The following is a 16333-nucleotide window of genomic DNA, read 5'->3' as shown; positions in this document are numbered from 1 at the left end:
CGGCGAACACAGGGGTCATGGGTGAGCGGGACTTGATGCGAGTTAGGCCATGGGGCAGCCGAGTTTTGGATCACTTCTGGTTTACGTAGGGTAGAATGTGGGAATGAACAAGTCCAGGAGGTCTTGCCGCATGGATATCACTGAGCTATTGTGGGAACGATATCGCGGTGCAAATTTAGTGCACAATGTTAACAGTGCACGTAAAGATCCAAACGGCACCGTGGTAGGTCCCTGAGAGATCATTTTGTTGACTGAATAAGTTTGAGCCCCTGTGCCTGGCCAGATCTGTGAGGGGAATTCAAAATAAACAATCGCGCTGTCTTGCTCAGATCAGAGTTACTGATTAGAAAAACAAACAAGTTCCTGTGGTGGTTTTGTAACAAGTAAATAATTAGACCAGTGTCCCTCATCGCAGAGACAGATCTCAATGCCCACAACAGCCTTTACATGAAGATTTGGTCTAGTGCATGGTGCAGTGCAGACTGCAGGTGGCACGATTGCTCCAGAATAAAAGTTTCAGAAGCAGAGAAAAATAGTTTCAAGTAAGTTTCCTTTTCTGCAACAACTCAAAAAAAAAGAGTGGTGCTACGAAGTTGGCAATGAGTTAAAATAAGCGAGGAGGGGAGATGCAATAAAAATATAATTTATATAGCGCCTTTCATGACCACCGGATGTTCCAAAGCGCTTTATAGCCAATTAAGTAATTTTGGAATGGAGTCACTTTTCTAATTATAGGAAATGCGGTAGCCAATTTGTGCACATCTCCCGCAAATCCCAGTGAGATAATGACCAGGTAATCTGTTTTAGCGACACGGATTGAGCGATAAATATTAGCCGGGACATCGCGGAGATCTCCCCTGCTCTGCTTCGAAATAATGCCGTGGGATCTTTTACATCCACCTGAGAGAGTAGGTGGGGCCTCGGTTTAACATCTCATCCGAAAGACGGCACCTCCGACAGTGCAGCACTCCCTCAGCACTGCAAAAGAATAGACTTTTAGTTATATAGCGCCTTTCACGACCAGCGGACGTCTCAAAGCACTTTACAGCCAGCGAGGTTCTTTTTGAAGTGTAGTCACTGTTGTAATGTAGGAAACGCGGCAGCCAATTTGCACACAGCAAGCTCCCACAAACAGCAATGTGATAATGACCAGATAATCTGTATTTTTGTTATTAAAAACAGAAAGTGCTGGAAATCTCAGCAGGTCAGGCAGGATCTGTGGAGAGAGAAACAGAGTTAGCACTTCAGGTCAGTGACCCTCCGTCAGAACATCATTTTGGATCTTTTCACTCTTCCCTTGGAGAACAGTGTGAGGTAGTGGAAGGATTCATAGGCTGATTAGCAGTCCGACAGGATGCAGCGTGAACATTCCTTCCATGTAATTTTGTTATGTTGATTGAGGGATAAATATTGTATCACTACAGCCCTGTAGACCATGAGCTTGGTGCCAGATTGGTGGACCAGATACAGTAAACACCTCAAATCGCTGGAGAAATACTACCAACGATGTTTCCGCAAGATCCTGCAAATAGACGCACCAATGTCAGTGTTCTCGCTCAGGCCAACATCCGCAGCATCGAAGCACTGACCACACTTGGCCAGCTCCGTTGGGCGGGCCACATTGTCCGACTCGGAACTCCTACACGGCAGGCGATCCCCAGGTGGGCAGAGGAAATGTATCTAGGGCACCCTCACAGCCTCCTTGATAAAGTGCAACATCCCCACCGACACCTGGGAGTCCCTGGTCAAAGACCGCCCTAAGTGAAAGAAGAGCATCGGGAGGGCACTGAACACCTTGAGTCTTGTCGTCAAGAGCATGCAGAAAGCAAGTGCAGGCAGTGGAAGGAGCGTGTGGCAAACCAGACTCCCCACCCACCCTTTCCTCCAACGACTGTTCGTCCCACCTGTGACAGAGACTGTAATTCCCGTATTGGACTGTACTTCATCTGTCCCTCGAAATCAAGGAAACATAGAAACATAGAAAATAGGTGCAGGAGTAGGCCATTCGGCCCTTCTAGCCTGTACCGCCATTCAATGAGTTCATGGCTGAACATAAGGAAGACTTGCTTCCACTCTAAAAGTGAGTTCTCAGGTGACTGAACAGTCCAATACGCTCCTTCTGCTGTCTGCGCTTGATTTCTGCATTCTCTCGGCGACGAGACTCGAGGTGCTCAGCACCCTCCCGGATGCACTTCCTCCACTTAGGGCGGTCTTTGGCCAGGGATTCCCAGGTGTCGGTGGGGATGTTACACTTTATCAAGAAGGCTTTGAGGGTGTCCTTGAAACATTTCCTCTGCCTACCTGGGGCTCGCTTGCTGTGTAGGATTTCTGAGTAGAGCGCTTGCTTTAGGAGTCTTGTGTCGGGCATGCGGACGATGTGGCCCGCCCGACGGAGCTGGTCAAGTGCGGTCAGTGCTTCGATGCTGGGGATGTTGGCATGATCGAGAACGCTGACGTTGGTGCGTCTATCCTCCCAGGAGATTTGCAGGATCTTGCGGAGACATCGTTGGCGGTATTTCTCCAGCGATTTGAGGGGTCGACTGTACATGGTCCACTTTCCATACCTCGGGCGCCCACTATCGGCAAGGGCAGACATCGACGGCGAGGTCCAACGCCGCCTCCAGTGCGCCAGCGCAGCCTTCGGTCGCCCGAGGAAGAGAGCGTTCGAAGAGCACGATCTCAAATCTGGCACCAAGCTTGTGGTCTACAGGGCTGGAGTGATACCCGCCCTCCTGACTCAGAGGCGAGTGTGCTGCCCGCTGAGCCACAGCTGACACACCGAGCAGAGAACTGTCTCTGTCTGAAAGCAGGAACCAGACAAAGGAGCGGCGGCTGGGAGGGACCAGGGGGATACAGGGCACCATGGAAGGGGCTGCTCAGGCCGACACTTTTCTTGCCTCAGTTGTCACATCGCGGAGACTTTGGGAGTCGGAGTCCCGGGAGAGAAACATTGTATCCGAGTGATTGTCCGCGCCGACACATTGTCGCCAAAAGGAGGGGGGAAAAGTGTCAAAAAGTTTGTGAGGAGGTTTTGGAGCCGAGGCCCGGAGATGTTCAGTAAGTCGGGAAGTTTCCCACAAAAAACTATTTAAAACAAAATCAAGCCTCGAGAGAGATTCATTTCACCGGCTTTAACTTTTATCTTCGAACACTGACTTTGCCTCAGGGAGCTGAGGGAAATCTTCAGTTTAAAATATAACTTTGTAACATTCCTTAGTTAGAACTTGTTATCTTTATTTTATTTCGTGCTCTGTGTGTCTGCTTTTTTTTTTAAATTTAAAAAAAAAAGTTATTTTTTTGTTGGATCCCAAGGCCCCGGGACCAGACCTCGGCCCCCAGTCAGAGGCCCGGCCGCAGGAGGGGAGGGCAAGGCCGGCCGTGTCGGGTTTGTGCCCTTGGGGAAGATTGGCTTGTGAGAGTTAACTGAGCGAGCGGGGAGTAGGGAGGATCACGGTTTTGTATCTCGCTGACATTGAGCTTTAATATAAAGGGAAGAAAGTTCCCGTAAATATAGAGTTAAAGAAAGAATTGGAATTTATAGAGTGCCTATCACGACCACCCGACGTCTCAAAGCGCTTTACAGCCAATGAAGCGCTTTGAGTGTAGTTACTGTTGTAATGTGGGAAACGTGGCAGCCAATTTGTGCACAGCAAGCTCCCACAAACAGCAATGTGATAATGACCAGATAATCTGTTTATTTTGTTGTGTTAATTGAGGGATAAATATTGGCCCCAGGACACCGGGGCTAACTCCCCTGCTCTTCTTTGAAATAGTGCCATGGGATGTTTTACATCCACCTGAGAGAGCAGACGGGGCCTCGGTTTAACGTCTCCTCCGACAGTGCAGCTCTCCCTCAGCACGCCCCTGAAGTGTCAGCCTAGATTTATCTGCTCAAGTCTCTGGAGTGGGACTTGAACCCACAACCTTCAGACTCCGAGGCGAGAATGCTACCCACTGAACCGCAGCTGACACAGCTAAAAGTCCATGTTGTTGGTCCCGACAATGGGAAATGAAAGTGCCCATTAACTTGTAAAAGCAATTTACTTTTAAAAGATTTAACTTTTGAAACAGTGCACCAGCAGCAAGCAATGCTTCTGAACTCTTGCTGCTGTTTAAATCTGCCTCTGTGTTTGCTTAAGTGGCCTGTTTGAGCTGGCAAAAAGGTTTCATGCTTGTTTACATAAATAATAGACTCCAGGGGAGTGATTATTTACTTGTAATTTTCTCTTGCGGTTTAATGTCAACTGAGCACCAAGTTTAAGTTTATTTATTCTTCATGCGTTACTTAAAAAGCAATCTGCTGCTCAACATTTAAACTTGTGCTTTTAGATGAGAGTTGTCTAACCTTTCTGAACTTTTTGACCTGACTCACCTCTGAGTCAGAAGGTTGTGGGTTCAAGTACCACTCCAGGGACTTGAGCACATAAATCTAGGTGACACTCCAGTGCAGTGCTGAGGGAGTACTGCACTGTCGGAGGTGCTGTCTTTTGGATGAGACGTTAAACCGAGGCCCCGTTTGCTCTCTCTGGTGGACGTAAAAGATCCCACGACACAATTATCGAAGAAGAGCAGGAGAATTATCCCTGATGTCAAATTTATTTGTTTTGTCTTAAAACATTCCTGTGAAGCGCCTTGGGACATTTTATTACGATCAATACAAATTGTTGTTGTTGTCCTGGCCAATAGTTACCCCTCATAATAGAAAACAGATTATCTGGTCATTATCACATTGCAATTTGTGGGAGCTTGCTGTGTGTTTCCCACATTACAACTGTGACTACACTCCAAAAGTGCTTTGAGATGTCTGTTGGTCATGAAAGGCGCTATATACATGCAAGTCTTTTTTTTAAAGTCACCACTCACATTGAGCTATCATTGGACCTGGTTCTGTGCTTACTTTTCAATGCAGAACCCTGCACCCCCCCTGACCAAAGAGCAATGTGCGTGAACCTGTAAACTTGGCATTGTTGCCGTAATGCAGCTCCCAGGTCAATTACTACCTGCAGCTGGGCAGCAGTTCTGGTCATCATGTTGCAGGAAAGATGTGATTGCGCTGGAGAGGGTACAGAGGAGATTTACGAGGATGTTGCCTGGACTGGAGAATTTTAGCTATGAAGAAAGATTGGATAGGCTGGAGTTGTTTTCTTTGGAACAGAGGAGGTTGAGGGGAGACCTTCTAGAGGTGTATAAAATTATGAGAGGCCCAGATAGGGTGGATAGGGAGGATCTATTTCCCCTAGCGGAGGGGTCAACAACCAGGGGGCATAGATTTAAAGTAATTGGTAGAAGGCTTAGAGGGAAGTTGAGGAGAACTTTTTTCACCCAGAGTGTGGTGGGGGTCTGGAACTGACTACCTGAAAGGGTGGTAGAGGCAGAAACTCTCACCACATTTAAAAAGTACCTGGATGTGCACTTGAAGTGCTGTAACCTACAGGACTACAGACCAAGAGCTGAAAAGTGGGATTAGGCTGGATAGCTCTTTGTCAGCACGTGCGGACATGATGGGCCAATTGGCCTCCTTCTGTGCTGTAAATTTCTATGATTCTAAAATTAAGATGATCAGATAAGGCTGGGTTAGAAGAACATAATAGGTGAAGGAGTAGGCCATTTGGCCCCTCGAGCCTGCTCCGCCATTCAGTACGATGATGGTTGATCTGATCTTGGCCTCAACTCCATTCCCCCGCCCGTTCCCCATAACCCTTGACTCCCTTATCTTTCAAAAATCTGTCTTATTTCCACCTTAAATATATTCAACGACCCGGCCTCCTGCTGCTTCCTGCTGTCTAGACTTGCACACGAAAGGGGTTAAAGATAATAGGTATTTGATACCCAGACACACTCCAATGAAAGCAAAAGTTTAAAATGCTAGAGTTTGCAAGTTTGGTAAATGCATGATAGAATCTTGCAGCATAGAAGGAGGCCATTCTGTCCATCATACCTCAACTCCACGTTCCCGCCCGATCTCCATATCCTTTGATTCCCCTAGACTCCAGAAATCTATCTATCTCAGCCTTGAATATATTCAGAGACTCAGAATCCACAGCCCTCTGGGGCAGAGAATTCCAAATTCACAACCTCTGAATGAAGAAATTCCTCTCATCTCTGTCTTAAATGGCCGATCCCTTATCCTGAGACTGTGACGCCTAGTTCTAGACACTCCAGCCAGGGGAAAACAACCTCTCAGCATCTACCCTGTCAATCCCCCTCAGAATCTTGTATGTTTCAATGAGATCACCTCTGAGATTAACAGTCGTGTTTTTCAGCTTAAAGAAAGACTTGGATTTATATAGCGCCTTTCATGACCACCATGTCTCAAAGCGCTTTACAGCCAATGAAGTACTTTTTGAGTATAGTCACTGTTGTAATCTGGGAAACGCGGCAGCCAATTTGAGCACAGCAAGCTCCCACAAATAGCAATGTGATAATGATTAAATGATCTGCTTTACTGATGTTGACTGAGGAATAAATATTGACCAGGACACCGGGGACAACTCCCCTGCTCTTCTTCGAAATAGTGCCATGGGATCTTTTACGTCCACCTGAGAGAGCAGACGGGGCCTCGGTTTAACGTCGCATCCGAAAGTTTAAACTGAAAGCTCTTTACCCCCCCCCCCCTCCTCCCCCCCCCCCCACACTCCGATATTAAAGTGTTGAAATCTGTATTAAATGGACCATGACGCTGAGATGAATGCCCTCATGATGCTTGCCACTTAGGCCAACTCATCCTTGGAGTTGGTAACAGGGGCAGTGCATCACGCGGGGGAGAAACTTTGGGTTTGGGTCCTGTCCCAGCTCTGTGCTCTGTTGCAGTCCGGTGAAGCGTGAGGCTAATCTCTCTTGCTGTGTTCACCTGAAGTGCATGCACTGTCAAACTAACCATCAGAAACTGCACGGGAACTTCGTCTGAATTGGGTTTTTTTTTCTTGCTCCGATTTCTATTTTTTTTGAAGAAAATAAAAACATCATTTAAAACGGGCAGATTTAATCCAGGTTTTTGAGTATATTCAAGGCTGACATCGATAGATTTTTGGACTCTCGGAGATTGGAGGGATATGGAGATCAGGCGGGAAAGTGGAGCTGCGGTTGAAAATCGGCCATGATCTTATTGAATGGCGGGGCAGGCTCGAGGGGTCGAAGGGCCTACTCCTGCTCCTAATTCTTATACCCGTATGTTTTGGTGCAACCAAAGAAAATGTGGTAAAACACAACATTTGAAAAATGGAACAATTGACCAACAACAACTTGCATTTATATAGCACCTTTAACATAGTTTTAAAAAGTCCCAAGGCGCTTCACAGGTGTATTATAAGACAACAATTTGACACTGAGCCGCATAAGAAGAAATTAGGGCAGGTGAAGAGGTCGGTTTTAAGGAGCGTCTTAAAGGAGAAAAGAGAGGTGGAGAGGTGGAGTTCCAGAACTTGAGGCCTAGGCAGCTGAAGGCACGGCCAGCAATGGTTGAGCGATTATAATCGGGGATGTTCAAGAGGCCAGAATTTGAGGAGCGTAGATATCGCTTTGGGGGTTGGTGGGGGGCCGGGGGGCGGTGGTTGAGAGGCTGAAGGAGATTACAGAGATGGGGAGGGGTGAGACCATGGCAGGATTTGTAAGAAAGGTTCAGCAGGTTGGGCCCTATACTCATTGGCGTTTAGAAGAATGAGAGGTGATCTTATGAAATGTGTAAGATTATGAGGGCGCTTGACAGGGTAGATGCAGAGAGGATGTTTCCCCTCGTGGGGGAATGTAGAATTAGGGGGCATGGTTTCGGAATCGGGGGTCGTCCATTTAAAACGGAAATGAGGAGGAATTTCTTCTCTTAGAAGGACGTGAATTTTTGGAATTCTCTGCCCCAGAGAGCTGTGGAGGCTGGGTCATTGAATATATTCAAGGTGGAGATAGACAGATTTCTGAATGATAAGGGAGTCAAGGGTTATGGGGAGCGGGCAGGGAAGTGGAGTTGAGGCCAAGATCAGATCAGCCATGATCTTGTTGAATGGTGGAGCGGGCTCGAGGGGCCGAATGGCCAACTCCTGCTCCTAATTCTCATGTTCTTATTTCTTATGTTCTTATGTAACCTCGCTGCTGTTGTGTTCTATGCCTCGGCTAACGAAGGTAAGTATCCCACGTGCCTTCTTAAAGGCCTTGTACCTGTTTTAATGTTTTACCCTTTCCTTTAGTGAATTTGGGGGAGGAGAATGTTAGAGAGATTGGTTGTGAACATGTGCTGACTGCAATATGTCCTGATGTCTGTGGTATATGGGGGCGGGGGAGGGAGGAGGATAAATCTGTCGGCTTGTCTGTATCTGACTCATAGTTGCTGTCTATCTGGCTCATTTTACCCTGCAACAACTATCTTCATGTGGATTTCGCTCCCTGCATGGTGAGAATGTAATGAGCACACACTTCACCAGCAGGAAGTGAAGGCTTTGCTGCAGAGCATTTAAACACCACTTTCATGTTGGAATTCTATACAGGAAAACACGGTAACAGACAATTACTTACACCTCGACAAACACTTCACGTGTACAGTGAGAAAGAAAGGCTTGGATTTATATAGCGCCTTTCATGACCACCAGACGTCTCAAAGCGCTTTAAAGCCATCAAAGTACTTTTGGAGCGTAGTCACTGTTGTAATGTGGGAAATGCAGCAGTTATTTTGCACACAGCAAACTCCCACAAACAGCAATGTGATAATGACTAGATAATCTGTTTTTGTTATGTTGATTGAGGGATAAATATTGGCCAGGACACCGGGGATAATTCCCCCCTGCTCTTCTTTGAAATAGTGCCATGGGATCTTTTACATAGAAACATAGAAAATAGGTGCAGGAGTAGGCCATTCGGCCCTTCTAGCCTGCACCGCTATTCAATGAGTTCATGGCTGAACATGCAACTTCAGTACCCCATTCCTGCTTTCTTGCCATACCCTTGATCCCCCTAGTAGTAAGGACTTCATCTAACTCCTTTTTGAATATATTTAGTGAATTGGCCTCAACAACTTTCTGTGGTAGAGAATTCCACAGGTTCACCACTCTCTGGGTGAAGAAGTTTCTCCTCATCTCGGTCCTAAATGGCTTACCCCTTATCCTTAGACTGTGTCCCCTGGTTCTGGACTTCTCCAACATTGGGAACATTCTTCCTGCATCTAACCTGTCTAACCCCGTCAGAATTTTAAACGTTTCTATGAGGTCCCCTCTCATTCTTCTGAACTCCAGTGAATACAAGCCCAGTTGATCCAGTCTTTCTTGATAGGTCAGTCCCGCCATCCCGGGAATTAGTCTGGTGAACCTTCGCTGCACTCCCTCAATAGCAAGAATGTCCTTCCTCAGGTTAGGAGACCAAAACTGTACACAATACTCCAGGTGTGGCCTCACCAATGCCCTGTACAACTGTAGCAACACCTCCCTGCCCCTGTACTCAAATCCCCTCGCTATGAAGGCCAACATGCCATTTGCTTTCTTAACCGCCTGCTGTACCTGCATGCCAACCTTCAATGACTGATGTACCATGACACCCAGGTCTCTTTGCACCTCCCCTTTTCCTAATCTGTCACCATTCAGATAATAGTCTGTCTCTCTGTTTTTACCACCAAAGTGGATAACCTCACATTTATCCACATTATACTTCATCTGCCATGCATCTGCCCACTCAACTAACCTATCCAAGTCGCTCTGCAGCCTCATAGCATCCTCCTCGCAGCTCACACTGTCACCCAACTTAGTGTCATCCGCAAATTTGGAGATACTACATTTAATCCCCTCGTCTAAATCATTAATGTACAGTGTAAACAGCTGGGGCCCCAGCACAGAACCTTGCGGCACCCCACTAGTCACTGCCTGCCGTTCTGAAAAGTCCCCATTTACTCCTACTCTTTGCTTCCTGTCTGACAACCAGTTCTCAATCCATATCAGCACACTACCCCCAATCCCATGTGCTTTAACTTTGCACATTAATCTCTTGTGTGGGACCTTGTCGAACGCCTTCTGAAAGTCCAAATATACCACATCAACTGGTTCTCCCTTGTCCACTTTACTGGAAACATCCTCAAAAAATTCCAGAAGATTTGTCAAGCATGATTTCCCTTTCACAAATCCATGCTGACTTGGACCTATCATGTCACCTCTTTCCAAATGCACTGCTATGACATCCTTAATAATTGATTCCATCATTTTACCTACTACCGATGTCAGGCTGACTGGTCTATAATTCCCTGTTATCTCTCTCCCTCCTTTTTTAAAAGTGGGGTTACATTGGCTACCCTCCACTCCATAGGAACTGATCCAGAGTCAATGGAATGTTGGAAAATGACTGTCAATGCATCCACTATTTCCAAGGCCACCTCCTTAAGTACTCTGGGATGCAGTCCATCAGGCCCTGGGGATTTATCGGCCTTCAATCCCATCAATTTCCCCAACACAATTTCCCAACTAATAAGGATTTCCCTCAGTTCCTCCTCCTTACTAGACCCTCCGACCCCTTTTATATCCGGAAGGTTGTTTGTGTCCTCCTTAGTGAATACCGAACCAAAGTACTTGTTCAACTGGTCTGCCATTTCTTTGTTCCCCGTTATGACTTCCCCTGATTCTGACTGCATGGGACCTACATTTGTCTTTTCTAACCTTTTTCTCTTTACATATCTATAGAAACTTTTGCAATCCGTCTTAATGTTCCCTGCAAGCTTCTTCTTGTACTCCATTTTCCCTGCCCTAATCAAACCCTTTGTCCTCCTCTGCTGAGTTCTAAATTTCTCCCAGTCCCCGGGTTCGCTGCTATTTCTGGCCAATTTGTATGCCACTTCCTTGGCTTTAATACTATCCCTGATTTCCCTTGATAGCCACGGTTGAGCCACCTTCCCTTTTTTATTTTTACGCCAGACAGGAATGTACAATTGTTGTAGTTCATCCATGCGGTCTCTAAATGTCTGCCATTGCCCATCCACAGTCAACCCCTTAAGTATCATTCGCCAATCTATCCTAGCCAATTCACGCCTCATACCTTCAAAGTTAGCCTTCTTTAAGTTCTGGACCATGGTTTCTGAATTAACTGTTTCATTCTCCATCCTAATGTAGATTTCCACCATATTATGGTCACTCTTCCCCAAGGGGCCTCGCACAACGAGATTGCTAATTAATCCTCTCTCATTACACAACACCCAATCTAAGATGGCCTCCCCCCTAGTTGGTTCCTCGACATATTGGTCTAAAAAACCATCCCTTATGCACTCCAGGAAATCCTCCTCCACCATATTGCTTCCAGTTTGGTTAGCCCAATCTATGTGCATATTAAAGTCACCCATTATAACTGCTGCACCTTTATTGCATGCACCCCTAATTTCCTGTTTGATGCTCTCCCCAACATCACTACCACTGTTTTATGTCCACCTGAGAGGGCAGACGGGGCCTCGGTTTAATATCTCATCTGAAAGACGGCACCTCCGACAGTGCAGCACTCCCTTAGCACTGCACTGGAGTGTCAGCCTACATTTTGTTGTTGCTTGAGTCCCTGGAGTGGGACTTGCACCCACAACCTTGTGATTCCGAGGCGCGGCTGCAATCCACTGAGCCACAGCTGACATCTCGAGCCGCGTTATATGACCGACGGCTGGGGGGAGGGGAAGGTTTAGCTGAAAGCAAGGTCAGAAACAAAGATTTTGAGGAGGCTTCTGATGGCAGAATGAGGGGAGGCATGGCCAAGATCTCGGGAGGAGGTCGTAGTGATTGAACTAGTGACTGCCAATAGTGGGAGGAGTAGGGAGCAAGGTGTATTCCAGTCTTTAAATAAACAAAGACTTGCATTTATATAGCGCCTATCACGATCCCGGGATGTCCCAATGCACTTTACAGCCAACAAAGTACTTTTTGGAGTGTAGCCACTGTTGTAATGTCGGAAATGCGGCAGCCAATTTGCGCACAGCAAGCTCCCACAAACAGCAATGTGATAAATGACCAGATAATCTAGTTGAGGGACAAATATCAGGATACCAGGGAGAACTACCCTACCCTTCTTTGAAATAGGGCGTGTCAGCCTGGCTTGAACGCACACCTTCAGCCCCGGAGGCGAGGGTGCTACCCACTGGGCCATGGCTGACACATTGATTAGCACGATAGGCAGACAGCGAATGAGTGCTGCAACTGGTACGGTTGTCAAGTGTTTATTTGCATATTGAAACAACGAGTAAGTTCTTAAAATGGAATAATGAAGAAGAGGTGGCACTGTAGCACTGTGACCACAGTAAATGAATAACATGTTTCATCGGCACAGTGGGTTAGCAGACTTGTTCTACGTCTGGAAACCTGTATTCAAATCCTGCCAGCGTTAACATTGCGAAAATGGAAATGAGTGGGGAGTCCCACTCCAATTCTTAACTCTGGTGGAATACAAATTGTCAATCGTGGCTAAAGAGGAGATGAGGATGATTGGCGCACGATGCAGTTGTCAGTGGTTGGGGCTGTCGTTTGGAGCAGTGGGGCATAAATTCATCTATTCGAGCACTCTGTGTTCTATACCGTGTCAGCTGTGGCTCAGTGGGCAGCACTACTCGCCTCTGAGTCAGAAGGTTGTGGGTTCAGGTCCCACTCCAGGGGCGTAAGTGCATAAATCAAGGCTGACACTCCAGAGCAGTACTGAGGGAGTTCCGCAATGTCGGAGGTGCCATCTTTCGGATGAGACATTAAACCGAGGCCTCGTCTGCTCTCAGGCGGACGTAAAAAGTTCCATGGCACTATTTTGAAGAAGAGCAGGGGAGTTATCCCCGGTGTCCTGGCCAATATTTATCCCTCAATCAACATCACTAAAACTGATGATCTGGTCGTTAACACATTGCAGTTAGTGGGAGCTTGCTGTGCGCAAATTTCACAGCCACATTACAACAGTGACTACACTCCAAAAGTATGTCCACACTGGGAGTGTCAGCCGAGATTTATGTGCTCAGGTCCCTGGAGGGGGATTTGAACGCACAACCTTCTGATTGCGTTAAACTTCCGAGAATGTTTATCCGCTGGCTGGCGGGCCCAATAGGCTGTTGAAAGGCAGTTTGTGGTTTGCCCATCCTTCTGCCCATCGCCATTCCTTGCCTTCCACCTCTTGGTAATAAGCTACTTGTTTATTTTGATTCCGATAGGCATTCGAACTGCTTTTTCCTGTGTCATATTGGGATTTTTTTTTTTGACATGATTTCAATATTCTTGGTTCCCTCATATGCAAACATCGTCTTGGCTATCCCGCCTTCGCTGCCTGATGTTTTGTGCACTCCACAGAGATGTGTTTATCTTAAAGTGCTCTTGGCTGTTTCTGGGCATTCGGCTTCAGTGTTGGTGTTTGTGGGTTTTTTTTGTCATTGTAAATATGAGGGTTTTGCTTTTTACTGATTCTATGGTTGTAGGGCAAATCCCGGGTTGGGCCCTGACTTGGTCTGGAGTGAGGAGGAGTGAGATTCTCCTGAAAAAATTCTCGCTGCACTTTATTCTGGATTCAGGTCATGCGCTGATTCCAAATTTGCACTGCAACTCCTTAGGATTAAGGAAACACAGATTAATGGGATGTTTAATATGATTGCGCTATGTTTAATAACAGAGGGTGATTTCCACTGTTGCTCGCAGGTTGGCTGCCATGTTTCCCACATTACAACAGTGACAACACTCCAAAGGTACTGTAAAGCGCTTTGAGGCGTCCGGTGGTTGTGAAAGGCGCTATATAAATGCAAGTGTTTCCTCAGTATTGTTGCAGAGTGAAAGAGCTTTCCGCTGACTCTGCAGTGCCAATGCACTCTCGGCCTCCACCCATTCGGTGTCTTGTCTTATGTTTCAGAACTGCTGATTAAAATCATTTTGACTCTGTCTTCTCCCGTGACACTGTGAAGTTCTCTTTCAATTATATCACCGTGCCGAGTGCCACGTTAGTGTAGTGAGTTCAAATCCCACCATGTCAGTTTGAGAATTTCAACATCGTTTTTTTTTAAAAAAACCCATCTGGAATCAGTAAAAGTGGCCATGAAGCTGTCGGATCGTTGTAGAAACTCAACGGGTCACTCCTGTCCTTTGGTGAAGTAAACCTGCTGCGCCTTACCCAGTCTGGCCTATAGGTGACTCCAGTCCCACACCAGTGTGGTTGACTTTTAACTGCTCGTCTGAAGTGACCTAGTGAGCCACTCGGTTCTCTCAAACCTCTGTCAGTGGTTCAAGAAGGCGGCCCACCAGCTCCTTCTCCGGGCAACCAGAGACGCCCACTTTCTGAGAACAAATTTATAAAGTTTTTATTTTCCACATATATTTAAAGATTGGACTAACAGATCAACTGTGGCATTGCCAATGGTAAGTCTGTTTTATAATGCAGGTAAGCACTAAACCATATCACACAGTATATCCTGCTGCGACAGGTTGGACCTCTCTGGTCCGGGACACTCTCGTCCAGAAACATCTGAGGGAGAGGAGGATTTCTTTTTAAAAAAAAGTTTCGATTGGCTGGAGCGGCTGTCAGTCAGTGAGTGTGTTCGGCGATTGGCTGGAGCGGCTGTCAGTCAGTGAGTGCGTTCGGCGATTGGCTGGAGTGGCAGTCAGTCAGTCAGTGAGTGTGTTTGGCGATTGGCTGGAGCGGCTGTCAGTCAGTGAGTGTGTTCGGCGATTGGCTGGAGCGGCTGTCAGTCAGTGAGTGCGTTCGGCGATTGGCTGGAGTGGCAGTCAGTCAGTCAGTGAGTGTGTTTGGCGATTGGCTGGAGCGGCTGTCAGTCAGTGAGTGTGTTCGGCGATTGGCTGGAGCAGCTGTACTAGTCAATCAGTGAGTGTGTGCGCGGGTGCTGAGGGAGCTGCCCACAGGCTGCCAGCACCCGCACACAGGAACCCGCGTGCTGTCAACAGCTCCCGTGGTTTGAAAAATTCTCTGTTCCGGCACCGGTCAGGTCTCGAGGGTGCTGAACCAGAGAGGTCCAACCTGTACTGGGAACTGTGTGTAACCTGACCAACCTCCTTCAGGCTGGATCTTCTTATTGTAAATAAGCACATTGGAGGGCTGAGTATCGTCTTGGTAATTCACGCCAATGAGGAGGTATTCTGTGTTGCTGGTGGAAATCTCTCAGAAATCCGCAGGAAGGGATGGGTTTTCTTTTCCTCTTTATTTTTTTAAGTGACCCAAATTTGCACGAGTGACACCAGAGGTGTGACGCATGTGTCACAAAACTCCATCCCTCTCCCCAACTCCTGTCTGAGGCTGAACCAGACTGTTCGCAACCTTGAAATGAGCTTCCGACCACATATCCGCATCATACCTAAGACCGCCTATTTCCACCTCCGTAATATCGCCCATCTCCGCCTTTGCCTCAGCTCATCTGCTGCTAAAACCATGCATTCGTTATCTGTAGACTTGACTATTCCAACGCACTCCTGGCTGGCCTCCCACATTCTACCCTATGTGTCCTAACTCGCACCAAGTCCCGCTCACCCAACAGCCACTGTGCTCACTGACCTACATTGGCTCCCAGTTAAGCAACGTCTTGATTTCAAAATTCTCATCCTTGGCCTCGCTCTTCCCTATCTCTGTAATCTTCTCCAGCCCCACAGCGCCCCCCCCCCCCCCCCCCCCCCCCCCGAGATGTCTGCACTCCTCTAATTCTGCCCTCTTGAGCATCCCTGATTATAATCGCTCAACCATTGGTGGCCGTGCCTTCTGTTGCCTGGGCCCCAAGCTCTGGAACTCCCTCCCTAAATCTCTCTGCCTCTCTACCTCTACCTCTCGATAACTGCGGTAAATTGGTGAAACGGGGGGGGGAAAAAAAAGAGTCGTATTTTAAACAAAAAAAGTTAGATTGTGATGGTTTTAACACAAACCTTCTGCCCAACTTGCATTCTCGCCATCCAGCATGCACACAATCTATCGCTGCTTCCTCTTCAGTGACAAGTTTACAGTCACCATATCCGTTATAGATGCGAAAACAGAATTTTACAGCACAGAAACAGGCCATTCGGCCCAACGGGTCTGTGCCGGTGTGTCTGCTCCACACGAGACTCCTCCCACCCCTCTTTATCTCACCCAATCAGCATATCCTTCAACTCCTTGCTCCCTCATATCTTTATCTAGCTTCCCCTTAAATGGATCTATCAGTAATTAGGAAGGCAAATGGAATGTTAGCCTTTACTGCAAGAGTATAAAAATAGGGAATGAGACAGTTTTGGTTTCCTTATTTAAGGAGGGATATACTTGCATTGTAGGCAGTTCAGAGAAGGTTCATGAGGTTGATTCCTGAGATGAGGGGGTTGTCCTATGAGGAAAGGTTGAGCAGGTTGGGCCTGTACCCATTGGAGTTTAGAAGAATGAGAGGTGATCTTATTGAAATGTATAAGAT

General features: G+C 47.1%; 1 protein-coding gene across 4 annotated transcripts in view; it reads left to right on the top strand.

Moving 5' to 3' along the window:
* Window positions 1-2806: 2806 nt before the first annotated feature.
* Window positions 2807-16333, top strand: part of LOC139233158 (G-protein-signaling modulator 1-like) — a 326419-nt gene continuing 312892 nt past the window's right edge. For all 4 annotated transcript variants that reach the window (XM_070863742.1, XM_070863740.1, XM_070863741.1 and 1 more), the window contains exon 1: window positions 2807-3057. In XM_070863742.1, coding sequence (XP_070719843.1) covers window positions 3051-3057 — 7 coding nt within the window. In that variant the 5' untranslated portion in view covers window positions 2807-3050. The remainder of the gene's footprint in view (window positions 3058-16333) is intronic.

This window comes from Pristiophorus japonicus, chromosome 20 (assembly GCF_044704955.1).
Source record: "Pristiophorus japonicus isolate sPriJap1 chromosome 20, sPriJap1.hap1, whole genome shotgun sequence".
Classification (NCBI taxonomy): domain Eukaryota; kingdom Metazoa; phylum Chordata; class Chondrichthyes; family Pristiophoridae; genus Pristiophorus; species Pristiophorus japonicus.
The sequence above is the reverse complement of the archived record's forward strand: the minus strand, read 5'-3'. Positions and strand labels throughout refer to the sequence as shown.